Genomic DNA, 12596 nt, shown 5'->3' with positions numbered 1-12596 from the left:
CCAGCAGTTAAGTTTGGAGTCCCATTTGGTTTTCTTTTTTTAAGCTATTCGAGGTACAAGCCAGCAGTTAAGTTTGGAGTCCCATTTGGTTTTCTTTTTTTAAGATATTATTCGGTATTAGAAGTCAGTTACTGTTCTGGTCTTGCTTTTTAAAGAAATTATAAGGACTTTTTAAACTTGCATTTTTGTTTAATGCTATTGATTTGCTTTCCCCCTCCTGTTAGTTTAGGTGTAGCTAGGACACATCACCTGTAATTGTTGCAGTAATGGCTGAGTGCTATTATGTTCTTTCTTTGCTTCTCCTACAGGGGCTCTTCTCTGGAAGATTGAACAGAAGACTAACAAAGCTTTTGCTTGTGGAAAAGTAACTATAAAAGGAAAACGGCACTGGTATGAGGCCTTACCCCAGGCTGTATTTGTAGCTCTAAGTGATGACACTGCCTGGATTATCAGAACAAATGGAGATCTGTATCTGCAAACAGGTACCTGAATTAATTGCAGGCTCTTTGAATTTTTGTGGGCTGAGATTATTAGATTTCAAGTCTATAGGATGATTGCAATTTGCTACAAACTTTTATCCACAGCCAGAACATAATGAAACCTTTGTATCTTGAGAAACACTTGGAAACAGTTGTGAGATTTTGTGTAATGAGGAGAGTGGAAAAGCCAGTTAGTTCATGGCCACTTGTTTTGTGTGTGCCACATTGAGTACATACAGTACAGAGAATTTATGGCATGGGGTAGATACAAGATGGATGGAGATAAATGGAAAGGATTTTAGAAAATATCAAAATAATATCCTTGCTTTGAAAATGGTATGGTGCACTGAAACAACTCTGCCTTAAGTGGGCAGAATAGGGAAAAGTAGAAGGTTTGAAAAGCACAGATCTCTAGAAGGTAAGAGTGACCACTTGATAATGACAGGAAGGTATTCTGAGACAGAAGATGGTGAAGTGCTTTGGAATATAGACAAGTGGTATGTGTTTTATATGATAGAGAAAGCAAAGCCATGGGGGATCAGAATGGGCTGTGGAGCAGGAATCTGCAGCTGCATTCTTCCTGGATGTCAGTGAGGCACAAATTGGAAAAAGGGGTAGTGTGTAGTGGCAACTTTGAAGTCGTGGCCTTAGTTTTAAGTTCTTCAGTGAATAGAAGAGGATGTATTTGGAAGGTCTTATGCAAAAATATTCAGGCTAAATGCAAGCAGCTAGGATGAAGGATGTTAGTACTAGTTTTAGAGTTAAGGGAGAAAAGTACCAAGGACTCTGAGGCATGTGAGGCTTGCACAGAGTTACTAAGGAAAAATCACCAATAACATGATGAAAGAAATACTGGTGAATCAAGAGGAGGACTGGGTCAAGGGCAAACTGTATTAGACATATACAGACAGGACACCATGTCTGAGTGGCTATCAAAATTCTTATTTACCTTTCATTTAATTTTGGCACTGTCGTAGGTTTACTTACTATAGCACAATGCAAAAATTCTATCAGAATTCTTATTTACCTTTCATTTAATTTTGGCACTGTCGTAATTTCTCTTTTAGGTTTACTTACTGTAGCACAATGCAAAAATTTTTGTGATTAAGAAAACTGTTTTAAGTACAAATCAATGTTTCAAAGACACTGTATTAAAATTAATTTTTTTAAATTAAGTGTAGTAGTCCTAGAAAAATCAAATGGCTTGTCCATGGTCACATGCCAACAGGCATGGATAGTGGTGATGGAGAGTAAATTTTGGATGCTAATCATCCAGGGCTCTGTGGAGGTTTGAATCAATATTTTTCTTCCCTTTGAGAGATTGGTTTGATTACATCAGCTTACATTCTGCTGTTCTTAGGCTTCCAAATTTGTCTTGTGATGCAAAAAATAAATTCTCAGAATATCAGTCTTTCTAATGAGAGGCAGAAGTGAAAATTGTTTCTTCAGGATCTTTTCATTCCCTTCACTGTCTTGTGTAACATTTATAACAAAAGTGTGTGCTCAGAGGTTTAGAAATGAGTGTTCTTGTTAGTCTAGAATATATTATAGACATGAGTCTGTTCATACTGGTTTTGGCAGCATGAGGAGATGAAACAAAAGCTGTGTCTCCTGAGATGTTTCACATGCAGTTTCACATGTGTAAATCAGGCTTCAGTGTAATCATAAAGAAGACATGTTCCTGTAGATTAGATGTAGAAATGTGTGCAAACTGCCTGTAAATCTACCAGAACCTCTCTGCTCCTTTCAGTACTACACACTGTGCCATGCTCTTTTGTAATTGCTCTGCTGTCACTACTCAGATCAGGTTGCTTCTCTCCCTGGCATGTTCTGGGCAGAAGTTCTTCCATTCCTGGCTTTTTCTTTGATGCTTCTGTCAGCTCTAATAGAGGTTTTATAAATGGAGATTCCTGGTGCTGACACTAGAGGGAGAAGAGGAACAGAAATGACAGGACAGGACATTCACTGTGCAGGACGTTGAAGGATGTACAGTGTCTTATTTTTTAAAATGTAACATCAGCTATATTAGAGAAAATTATTAGTAGTTTACAGAAAGAACAGTCACTCAAGGAAATTGTGATCAAATGACAAATGTCAGCATATCAAGGAGATTCCCTTCTGCATTTTCTTTTATTGACTTGCTTTATCTCTTTCCTTTTTCTTGCAAAAAGCCAAAGTTTGTAAAGCAATCCTCATTTTCTCATTTCTAGGCCTGAGTGTGGACCGTCCTTGTGCCCGAGCAGTAAAGGTTGACTGCCCTTATCCACTGTCACAGGTCACATCCAGGAATAATGTGGTGTGGGCTCTGAGCGAGCAGCGGGCCCTGCTCTACCGCGAGGGAGTGCGCAGCTTCTGTCCCGAGGGAGAGCAGTGGAAGAGTGACATTGTCAGGTAATGACTCTGCTGGGCATAACCAGAATGACACAGAAAATTGTGCTGTAGCTCCTTGAAGTTTGAGAAAGTATTACCTGAGCTCCTGTGTCTGTATACTGCTCTTGTGCGGATATATCTGTTATAGCTCTCTGTCTGTACTTCCTTCCTTCCTGCCAGCCATCCATCCATCCATGACTGCTATGTAATGAAAGAAATTGTCATAAACACAAGCAGATTTAAAGAAAAAAATTTAAAATATCTTTATAATGTCTGTCAACGTGATTTTCTACTAAATATTGCTTCTTTAATCTGTGGCATAATGGTTTTAAGGAACTCACCAGTTTTATGAGAGGTGGGGTTTTTTTTCTTTTTTTTTTTACACCTGAGATGAAATGTATGCATTTTATTGGTCATACAGCTGGATAACACTTCTGCACTCCCCAGCCACAGATTTTTATAAGTCCTTTGTGTCGTTGGTATTCAGCTTTGTAGTTGATCCTATGCCCACAGTAATTCCTCTGTGATAAAGTTAAAAGCACTGAATCTCTACTGCTGGCTTTGAGAATGTAGAATTTAGTGTCTCTTGTGACATCAGCCTGGCACAAATTTAGGAAGAAATTCAAATTCTTGTTGTCAAGAGATTTTATCTACTGAATATCCTATTGTGAAACCTTAACCTGTGCTACCTTCCAGCCTGGTATTTGGCTCTTGAACAGTCTGAGAAACTACTGTGTCTTTGTTCAAATGTGAAATTTGCTCATACTCTAATGAGTTTGTTTAATGAAAATACCTGCTGACCTACACCTTAGGTACATTTCTTGTTCTTGAGCTTTGTGTTAAAATTGCAGAAGGCAGTCACTATTTGTTCTTAAACTGTCAGGAAAGGTTATCTGAAAGAACTAGCATTGTTTGCTACCTTTTCAGTGTCTGATATGATCACCTGACCCTGTTGACTTTCTGAGCTTGAAAATCATTTACTTACGCAGGAAACTTACAGTCCTAAATTCAGCATTTATCTCTGTCACATAGTTAGGTTGAGTTTTCTCTTTGTGGTCCCTGAACTGCAGGTATTGTTCTGAGAGTAGGTCAGGGAAGTTGAGGAGATAGATTTATGAAGCTATTTTATCAAAACCTTAAAGAGCACAGCTCTTGATTATTTATTTACTGAATAAAATAGGGCTTGTTTAGTTTTACTGTTATATATCCAAGTTTCCAATCTTGAGTGATCTTTGAAGGAATTGTTTTTATTGTAGTTGTTGTTGTTGTTGAATGTTTTTTACTTAAACAAAATATAAAGTACTGAATAACTGAAAATTTAATGTCAAATGTGTTTTTTTAGCTTGGCTCCACTGAGTTTCAACCGTGTTAAACTATTAACATTGTAACAGCTTCCTTAAAATACCATTAACATAAATTTGAATTAAGGTTTTTAATATTGTTATTAAAAATATTGTTTGCATTTCCAGTGAAATGCAAGCTTTGGAACCAGTGTGCATAACCCTTGGTGATCAGCAGACGTTATGGGCTTTGGATATCCATGGCAATCTCTGGTTCAGGACTGGTATAGTTTCAAAGAAACCACAAGGAGATGATAACCATTGGTGGCAAGTAGGCATTTTTTAATTTTTGCTTTCAGTTTAGTCTTTTACTTTGGGTTGATTATTTGTGTTGTTTTCCCACAAAATTCTAAGAAAAAAATTCTATTAATAGTACACTTTATTCAGTATATTTAAACTTTTGTGTGGCTATGGCTGAAATCCCCTTTCTGTGTCTGCTGTAAAGAGGGAAGGAAAACCATCCTGTGGTCATTTAGAGCAGCATTGCAGAAGCTTTCAAGAACCCAAGAAATGCTCTGCCAGGTCATAGGATGTGCTGTTGAGGCAGAGCATCAAGTCTGGCTGCTGAATGCAGCCTCTTCCCTTGTCTTTTAGGGCCCATCCTTTTCCTTAGATGGAGAAAATAAATAATAAGTCACCATGCAAAAGAATGTGTTCCACATTTTTCCGTTCAGTTGAGGTTTCTTTGAGCCATGTGGAGCAGCTTGCTTCAGCCACAGTTCATGTGGGTGAAACCAGCTTGGTTACTGCAGTTATTGTCTGGCATTGATTTGGAATTCCTGCCTCTGGTTTCTCCAGCTTTTCTTGTTTTCTCCAGAGACAGGGGTGGGGAAGAAGGGAGTACAACAACAGTCTTACAGAAAATTTGTCTACATGCTACCTTAGTTACAAGAATTTTGGTCTATGTGCATGTATAATCCCTTTGTGCATGTGGACATCATGAGTAGCTTGGCTTTGAGGTTATTGGCAAGCTGCTGCTCTTTTTGTGCTCTTAGAAATGTCATTCTTTTCTAGGAGTATCCCAGAGTGTTGCCAACCTAGCTGTCCATGACAGTACTTGGGCAATTACCTATTTAGACCTCCTTTTGCACTGTGAATGAAAATGTCCATGAGGTAGTTGCAAAGGAGTATTGTGTTCAAGTTTTTGTCATGTGGTTTGAATTGCTGCACTGTACAAGTTTCCTTTTGGAAATTGAAAATTTACCTCTTAGTTTGCAGAGTTTGGCATATTTTTAGAGGGACACATCCTAAAACAAAGGCCTATCTTAAAATGCAGATTTCTAAATGGATTGTTGGATAGAAAGGAGTTGTAAGCTGGTGTTTAATACTGATTGTGACTTATTAGCAAGATAATCACTCAAAATGTACCATTTTTATTTTTCCCTTCCTACACTTTGAATTCTAAAAAAGCTTCTGGGGAAAGATTGTGCAGTTCACCCCAGAGCTTAACTAATTATGAAGAGTACTTTTTTTTTCTTTTTCCCCCAGGTAAGCATCACTGATTATGTAGTGTTTGACCAGTGCAGCCTGTTCCAGACCATAATCCAGGCAACTCACACGGTGGCAACAGCAGCTCAGGCGCCTGTGGAGAAGGTGGCTGACAAGCTTCGAATGGCATTTTGGTCACAGCAGCTTCAGTGTCAGCCCAGCCTCCTCGGGGTCAATGGCAGTGGGGTCTGGATCTCTTCAGGCAAAAATGAGTTCCATGTAGCAAAGGGAAACTTAGTAGGTTGGTGTACTTTTGCATCTTTATTTCTTTAAGTTACGAATATTAAATAGAAGGAAATACCTAATTACAACTCTGTCACCACAGAAATTACACATGGCAAGTCAGGGCAGCTTTAACTTGTTTAAAAATTAAGTTAAATTATTCATTAGCATTTGGTCTTAAATACTTGCTCATTTAAAGGGAAATATTTTTCATGGAAAAATCATTGTCAACCAGTGGACTGTGCACAAGTTACTGCTTTTAACAGCTGCATTTGTCTCTTCTCTGGGATAATGCAATCTTAAGCTGCTGAAGCTATTTTATCTTGCACAGTGGAGTCTGGCTCATGATCAGTGTGACTGTGCAAGACACCAGTGTTATGGTTTTATAGTGCTAATAGAGGGATTACTTTATTTTTCTTGCTACAGTTCTCAAAATAGGATACTTATTTGGTATATTTCTTTGTTTACATAAACTCTAACAGTACATCTAGCATACCTTATTACCAAATTGGTCCCCTGCTGCAGACCATTAATATTCTTCTTTATCCTCTTCTGCATTCACAGTTTTCTCTCTGTGTTTACATAGGTGTTGGGAGGAGGCTTCCCCCTCCCCCCTAACACTATCTTGAAAGATTTTAATAGAAAATCTTGTCTAAAATATATTTAAGAATTGATTACAATAGAATTTATTCTAAATTTGATATAACAAATTTTAACAGAAAACTGTGTTTCCTATTAATGCCACTTGTTCTTTCTTTCAAGGCACATACTGGAATAATATTGTGCCTCGTGGTACTGCTTCTGCCACAAAATGGATTTTTGTGTTGGCTTCCCCAGCTTCATCTAAAGAAGGTTGGTAAATCAGGTGTATAATATCTGATTTTTAAACAGAGTGGAATTGATGGTGTAAGTAATTAAATATCCTGAATTACTTCAGATTTTGGTTGTCTTTTCTGTTTGCAGGGATCTAAAGTAGTTGAAGTAGGTTGGTAAATCAGGTGTATAATATCTGATTTTTAAACAGAGTGGAATTGATGGTGTAAGTAATTAAATATCCTGAATTACTTCAGATTTTGGTTGTCTTTTCTAAAGTAGTTGAAGCAGGGTGGAAGTATATCTGTAAAACTACTGGAGATTAAAATAACATATTATTCACTCTCCCCTTTGGTGTGGAGTGGCATCCAGCAGAGAAATGGGTGGTCCTCAAGAGCAGCAACTTCCTAAACTGCCAAAGCATGAATTGCCAGAATTTGTAATTGGAAGTTGCAGAGAATGCTTTGCTGAAATGCTTGTAGTAACCAAGTGCTTCTCCTGTCAGTGCAGTCACTGCAGCAAAATTGCCCATTATTTGTAAAAGTGAGACCCTGTCAGGGAATTGAACTGCTGGTTACAGTAGTTAGCAACTGCATTATCTGAGTACACTGGCTTTAGTGGCAAAAATGTGGTTTAGAGCTGTAAAAGAATGCTGCTTTTCAAAGGCTATTATCAAGGATATAAAAGAGCAAAAAGAATAAAGAGAGGTGATAGTGCATTGTTACATGTGTCTTCTCTCTATTAGTTCCTTCAAATGAAACATTTCTTCAAATGAGATCACTTACTACTTCCTTTATTTGAGAAATGGAGTATTTAAGTGCCTAAATAAGAGCTTAGGTTGTGTATTTGTACTTCAAAGCTTTACCCTATGAGCATAGCCAAGAAGCTTTAGTTTTGCCTTCAAATGTACTGATATTTTTTTCAGAAAAAGTAGATGTGTAAGCTTTCTCAGAGTGGATTAGGAATTATTTTAATAACAGACATGTCCTTTCCATAGGAAGCTTTTTGTGGCTGTGCCAAAGCAACAAGGATCTGTTTTGTGTCAGTGATCAGAATCCTCATTTTCGTCCTTCTACGGTGCAGCTGCCACCAGAGGCTGAAATGGTGCACTACTCTGCCTGCCAGGATGCCATCTGGGGCTTGGATAGTCTTGGGCAGATATTTATCAGAACACTTTCCTCCAGCTGCCCAACAGGGATGCATTGGACAAAACTGGATCTCTCCCAACTAGGTATGACACTTTTATTGAGTCAACTGTCTCTTAGCACACCATATTTTCCAGAAATATCTTTGAGTTTACTGATGCAGAATATAACATTTACTGGATTAAATAGTACCTATTGGCAGTGATTGTAAAATATGAGGAACAGATGTGGCTTTCAAAGAATTTTCTGTTCAGCCTTTTCCTGGAGACAAGAAGATTCCTGTTTGCAAGGTACTTGGTGTGTGTTCAGTGCATCTTGCAGCTGGTCACTCTGAAGTGGCTTGGCCTGACATGGTGCTGTGCAGGGGCTCCAGCAGCTTTAACTAGGCTGGCTCTTGTACCCCAGTGCATCCATAGTCACCTGATTAGGGCACAAATGTCTGAATTTTATGGTTAAACATTTTTAGCTCCTGCCAAGGAAGAATTATGCTCCAAGAGTTGAATCATTCATGAGTGCTGCAGCTGATAACACTCATGTTCAGATTTATAGTGATGTAATCATTCAGCATAATGCTTAGAATTGGTTAACTGCTCTTTTCATCTGCTTAGGTGCTTGATCATGATTTGATCATTGAAATGTAGTCACAGTTTGGAGTTTGGCTCTGGAGGTAATCAGGTTATTTGCCACCTTCATGAGTAGTATTCTCATCAGATTTATTTGTTTAATAGTCTGACTGTTAGAACATTCTTACATTTGTGCTAATCTGCACACCAGTTTCAGGTGAAGAGAAAGGAAATTGAGACTATGCACTATTCTCTCACCATTTTAAAAATAATTCAACTGGTTAGCAATTTTTCCATTTTTGATGGCAATGTTCATCACTGGTCTGATAAGAGACAAGCAATTTTAACTTAAAGTTTAAGGAAAGGCAGACACAGCTGGCAGCGTTTAAGCCTCATGTACAATTTTAGTGTATAGTTTAGAATATTTAATGGAAAAATTATAAACCGTATCTTTTAAAATTAACTAGTTTTTCAGTGGTACACCAGTTATTTTTCAGACCTGATGAATGGGTTCCAAATCACTCATCATACTATAGTTTAAACACTGGTGCCTTTTACTGACCTACAGGATAGATTTGGTGACCTGATGAATTGGTTCCAAATCACTCATCATACTATAGTTTAAACACTGGTGCCTTTTACTTTTACTGACCTACAGGATAGATTTGGCCCCTTTGTCCTTCTCATGTTCCTTAGTGTGGTTTGAAACTTCTCTAATGAACCACTGCTTTCCAGCAGTTGACACAGTAACTGTTGAACTGAAAAAATAAGTAACTTCTGGACATGTCTGAAAATCTCAAAAGAATTCATACAAGAAAACAGTGTAATTTGTATTAGCTGATTGTAATACCTGGCCTGTGAACTCAGCAGTTCAGAAATTCAACCTTTACATTCAGCTGTTCCTGTCAGCTCTGGCACATGGTGGCATAGAAGAGGTTTGGGATTAGGAAATATTTAAACACTGGTGCCTTTTACTGACCTACAGGATAGATTTGGTCCCTTTGTCCTTCTCATGTTCCTTAGTGTGGTTTGAAACTTCTCTAATGAACCACTGCTTTCCAGCAGTTGACACAGTAACTGTTGAACTGAAAAAATAAGTAACTTCTGGACATTGTCTGAAAATCTCAAAAGAATTCATACAGGAAATCAGTGTAATTTGTGTTAGCTGATTGTAATACCTGGCCTGTGAACTCAGCAGTTCAGAAATTCAACCTTTACATTCAGCTGTTCCTGTCAGCTCTGGCACATGGTGGTGGCATAGAAGAGGTTTGGGGTTAGGAAATATTCAAACACTGCACTGTACCTGTCACTGTGGGTTAGTAGTGAAATGTGAAAATATTTTAGGCATTTTTTCTCCATTTAATTGCATGTGGTACATCACTGCTTGACAAGTGCATATTCATGGCTTTAATAGAAAAGCCTTTATTTGTTCTAATGGGGCTGAAGAAATTGGAGAGTTGTTGTTATTGTGTCAAGTGTTTGTTTAAGTTTACTCCAGAAACATTAGGACTGTGACTGTGGAGGGCAGGCAGGGTGGGAGCAACTTTCTGTAAAGTGCAGTTCAGAATTTTCTATGGAAGTATGGAGTTTACCAGCATTAAGGTTGAAATATTCTTATCATGTTGGTAGTATCTTGCCTTTTACATTATGTACAGGGAGTAGCACCCAGTAGATTATTTTGATTAGCATTCCACTATCACCATCAAGGTTTCTAAACACAGTAGAATGACCTTTAGGTTTTAACAATAAACAATGCTGCTGGTTCATGGTACTTGCTCTAAAACAGTTGGTGAATTTGGTTAACATGACCTTGTCCTAAGATACAACTGGTAGGTGGGAGGAGGGAGAAGCCCCAAAACATTTACATAAGGGCTGTGTTTTTGAATATCAAATTGTACTGTAGACGTAAATAATACCAGCTATGCTGGGTAGGTGATATGTGATTCCATGTTTGAGTGCCTGATGCTTGTCTGGATCAGAACACTTGGACAGCTGAGGTAGCATGTGACAAAGCTATTGCTTTGAGGCATACTTTATTAGAAGGAATAACAAGGTTTTAAGTAAGGTTTTGGCTTTGCAGCTCAAAGTCAAGCCTCTGCTCTCAAAAGAAAGTTGCTATAGATGTTCTCATCCCAAGCAGTTGAAGTTTTTGTCTGTCATTTTGGTTTTTATATGAAGCTTTCTGGTTAAAGGAAATTCTGGGATGAGATGGATTGATTTCTATTCTTGCGATTCAGAAAATTAAATAATTTTGGTTAATGAGATCTGTTTACTACAGATAATTAAAAGATAAAGCTGTGTTGTCCTGTTCTTTTCCCCAGCACTCCCTAACAATTGGGAATATTACGTTCTGCAGAAATAAATACTTTGAACTTATACTGTGTGGGATAAAATTCCAAGCCCCTCTTTAAGGAATTCTGTGTCTGATGCACTTTACAAGGATTTGTTGCCAAATTTCACATCCCTGAACACAGAACTGTTACCAAGAATGGGATATCCCAAGCAGCCCTGGCATGTTCAGTTAACCAGCAAGGCCTATTTTTAGAGTCTTTAGTTTGGAGTCTGACCAGAGCATTCCTTCTGTAGTGGATCTGTACTGCTTGGGTCCCACTTTCTTTGGAACTTGTTTTCCATTACTTAGCTTCGTTTTGTCCACCATGGGGTGAAAAAAGGAAATCAAATGTTAGATACATTATATCATGTGGCTATTTTAAAATTAATTTGAAAGAGTTAAGAGTTTCAGTAGACAGTTAACTAGCAGTTCTTTTTTGTCCAAAATACCAGGTTTGCATCTCTACTGTCTTTGCAGGAATTTAGACTAAACCCAAACACAAGTCATGTCAAAATTGCAACACACACTTACTTGGCAGCTTTGTTTTGATGGTGCTGACAGGGTTAAATTACTGCTGCACATTTGAGATTGGTGTAATAAATATGTACAGTGGTGAATATAAATCCATTTGAAAATCAGTTCATTTATTTACAGATGTGACACTGGTATGTTAACAGTGAAATGCATAACCCATATGCTCTCGTATTTTTGAAATGCTGGTGGTGTTAGGAATGTTCTTTGCTGCCTGTATTATCAGATTGACACCTTTAAAAGTCTCCAAGCATGGCCAGCTACAGAGAAGAGTTCACATTAGGTCATGTGAAAGTTTGTCTAGGCACTGATAACATTTGTCATGGAATGGTTCCCTGCTTGAATTTGGTTATTGTAATAGAGTATTTATAATGTGCTTTAGAAATTGCACTCTCCTATGTCTAAAACATTTATTTTTAGGTTTAGGAGATATTTCTCACATATGTACTACCTGTTGGTTTTGTTCATTGTATCCAGCAATTTTTTTTATTCTCCCACAAGTTGTATTAACTTCTAATCATTTTTATGTGACTTGAGCTTGCTTAATACAATGAAGTCTAAATACAAGTTGTGATTATTAGCTGAATTTGAAAGGAAAATGCCAGGTTGCTAATAATCTCTTTGTTATTAGGTGGTGTAAAGCTGATCAGCTTGACCTGTGGAAATCAGCATGTTTGGGCCTGTGACACCAATGGTGGCATTTATTTCCGTGTAGGAACTCAACCTCTTAACCCAAGTTTGATGCTTCCTGCGTGGATAATGATTGAGCCACCTATACAGGTAAAATGCTGCTTGCAATTCTTTGTGACCCAGTATTTTAACTCTATGCTAAACAATAAAACAGTAATTTTAGAATTCATGGGAAACAGTAGAGCCAGGTTTTGTAGTAGAGTGTAGCACTGAGCTATGCTGAGTACCCTCTGTGTGCTAAGCCAGAGGCTGGACAGGCAAGCAGCACAGAGCAGAGGTGGGGGAAGGCTCTGCTCAAGTGGCATGGTGCCGAAGTGCCTGCCTCCCTCTTGCTTTATCCTCACCCTTGTGAGTCTGGGGTGCTTGCTAGGGTGCTGTGCCTGAATTCAGGGACTTTCTTTGTCAGTGCTTTGTAAGCATGCAGTACAACTGCAGCTCTTTTCCTTTGTTACCAGAATCGGCAAACTTTATATCCTTTCTACCTGCCAGCTGGGAGGGTTGGAGCTGAAAGAAGCCTCCTAAAATAACCTGGAAGCATATTTGGAAAATGCAGAAAACTGACAAAATCTGTTTGTTTTTCCAGTGCCTGTTTGTTGTTTGGTTTTTGGTTGTTTTCTTTTTAA

At 38.1% G+C, this 12596-nt stretch overlaps 1 protein-coding gene across 3 annotated transcripts in view; it reads left to right on the top strand.

Moving 5' to 3' along the window:
- The window catches only part of TECPR2 (tectonin beta-propeller repeat containing 2), a 41888-nt gene that overhangs the window by 16384 nt on the left and 12908 nt on the right, over window positions 1-12596 (top strand). For all 3 annotated transcript variants that reach the window (XM_039712466.1, XM_039712465.1, XM_039712467.1), the window contains exons 12-18: window positions 309-482; window positions 2690-2870; window positions 4319-4460; window positions 5678-5918; window positions 6662-6751; window positions 7710-7943; window positions 11915-12063. In XM_039712466.1, coding sequence (XP_039568400.1) covers window positions 309-482; window positions 2690-2870; window positions 4319-4460; window positions 5678-5918; window positions 6662-6751; window positions 7710-7943; window positions 11915-12063 — 1211 coding nt within the window. The remainder of the gene's footprint in view (window positions 1-308; window positions 483-2689; window positions 2871-4318; window positions 4461-5677; window positions 5919-6661; window positions 6752-7709; window positions 7944-11914; window positions 12064-12596) is intronic.

The sequence above is a fragment of the Passer montanus genome, unplaced genomic scaffold (assembly GCF_014805655.1).
Source record: "Passer montanus isolate IOZ18808 unplaced genomic scaffold, ASM1480565v1 scaffold27, whole genome shotgun sequence".
Classification (NCBI taxonomy): Eukaryota; Metazoa; Chordata; class Aves; order Passeriformes; family Passeridae; genus Passer; species Passer montanus.
The sequence above is the reverse complement of the archived record's forward strand: the minus strand, read 5'-3'. Positions and strand labels throughout refer to the sequence as shown.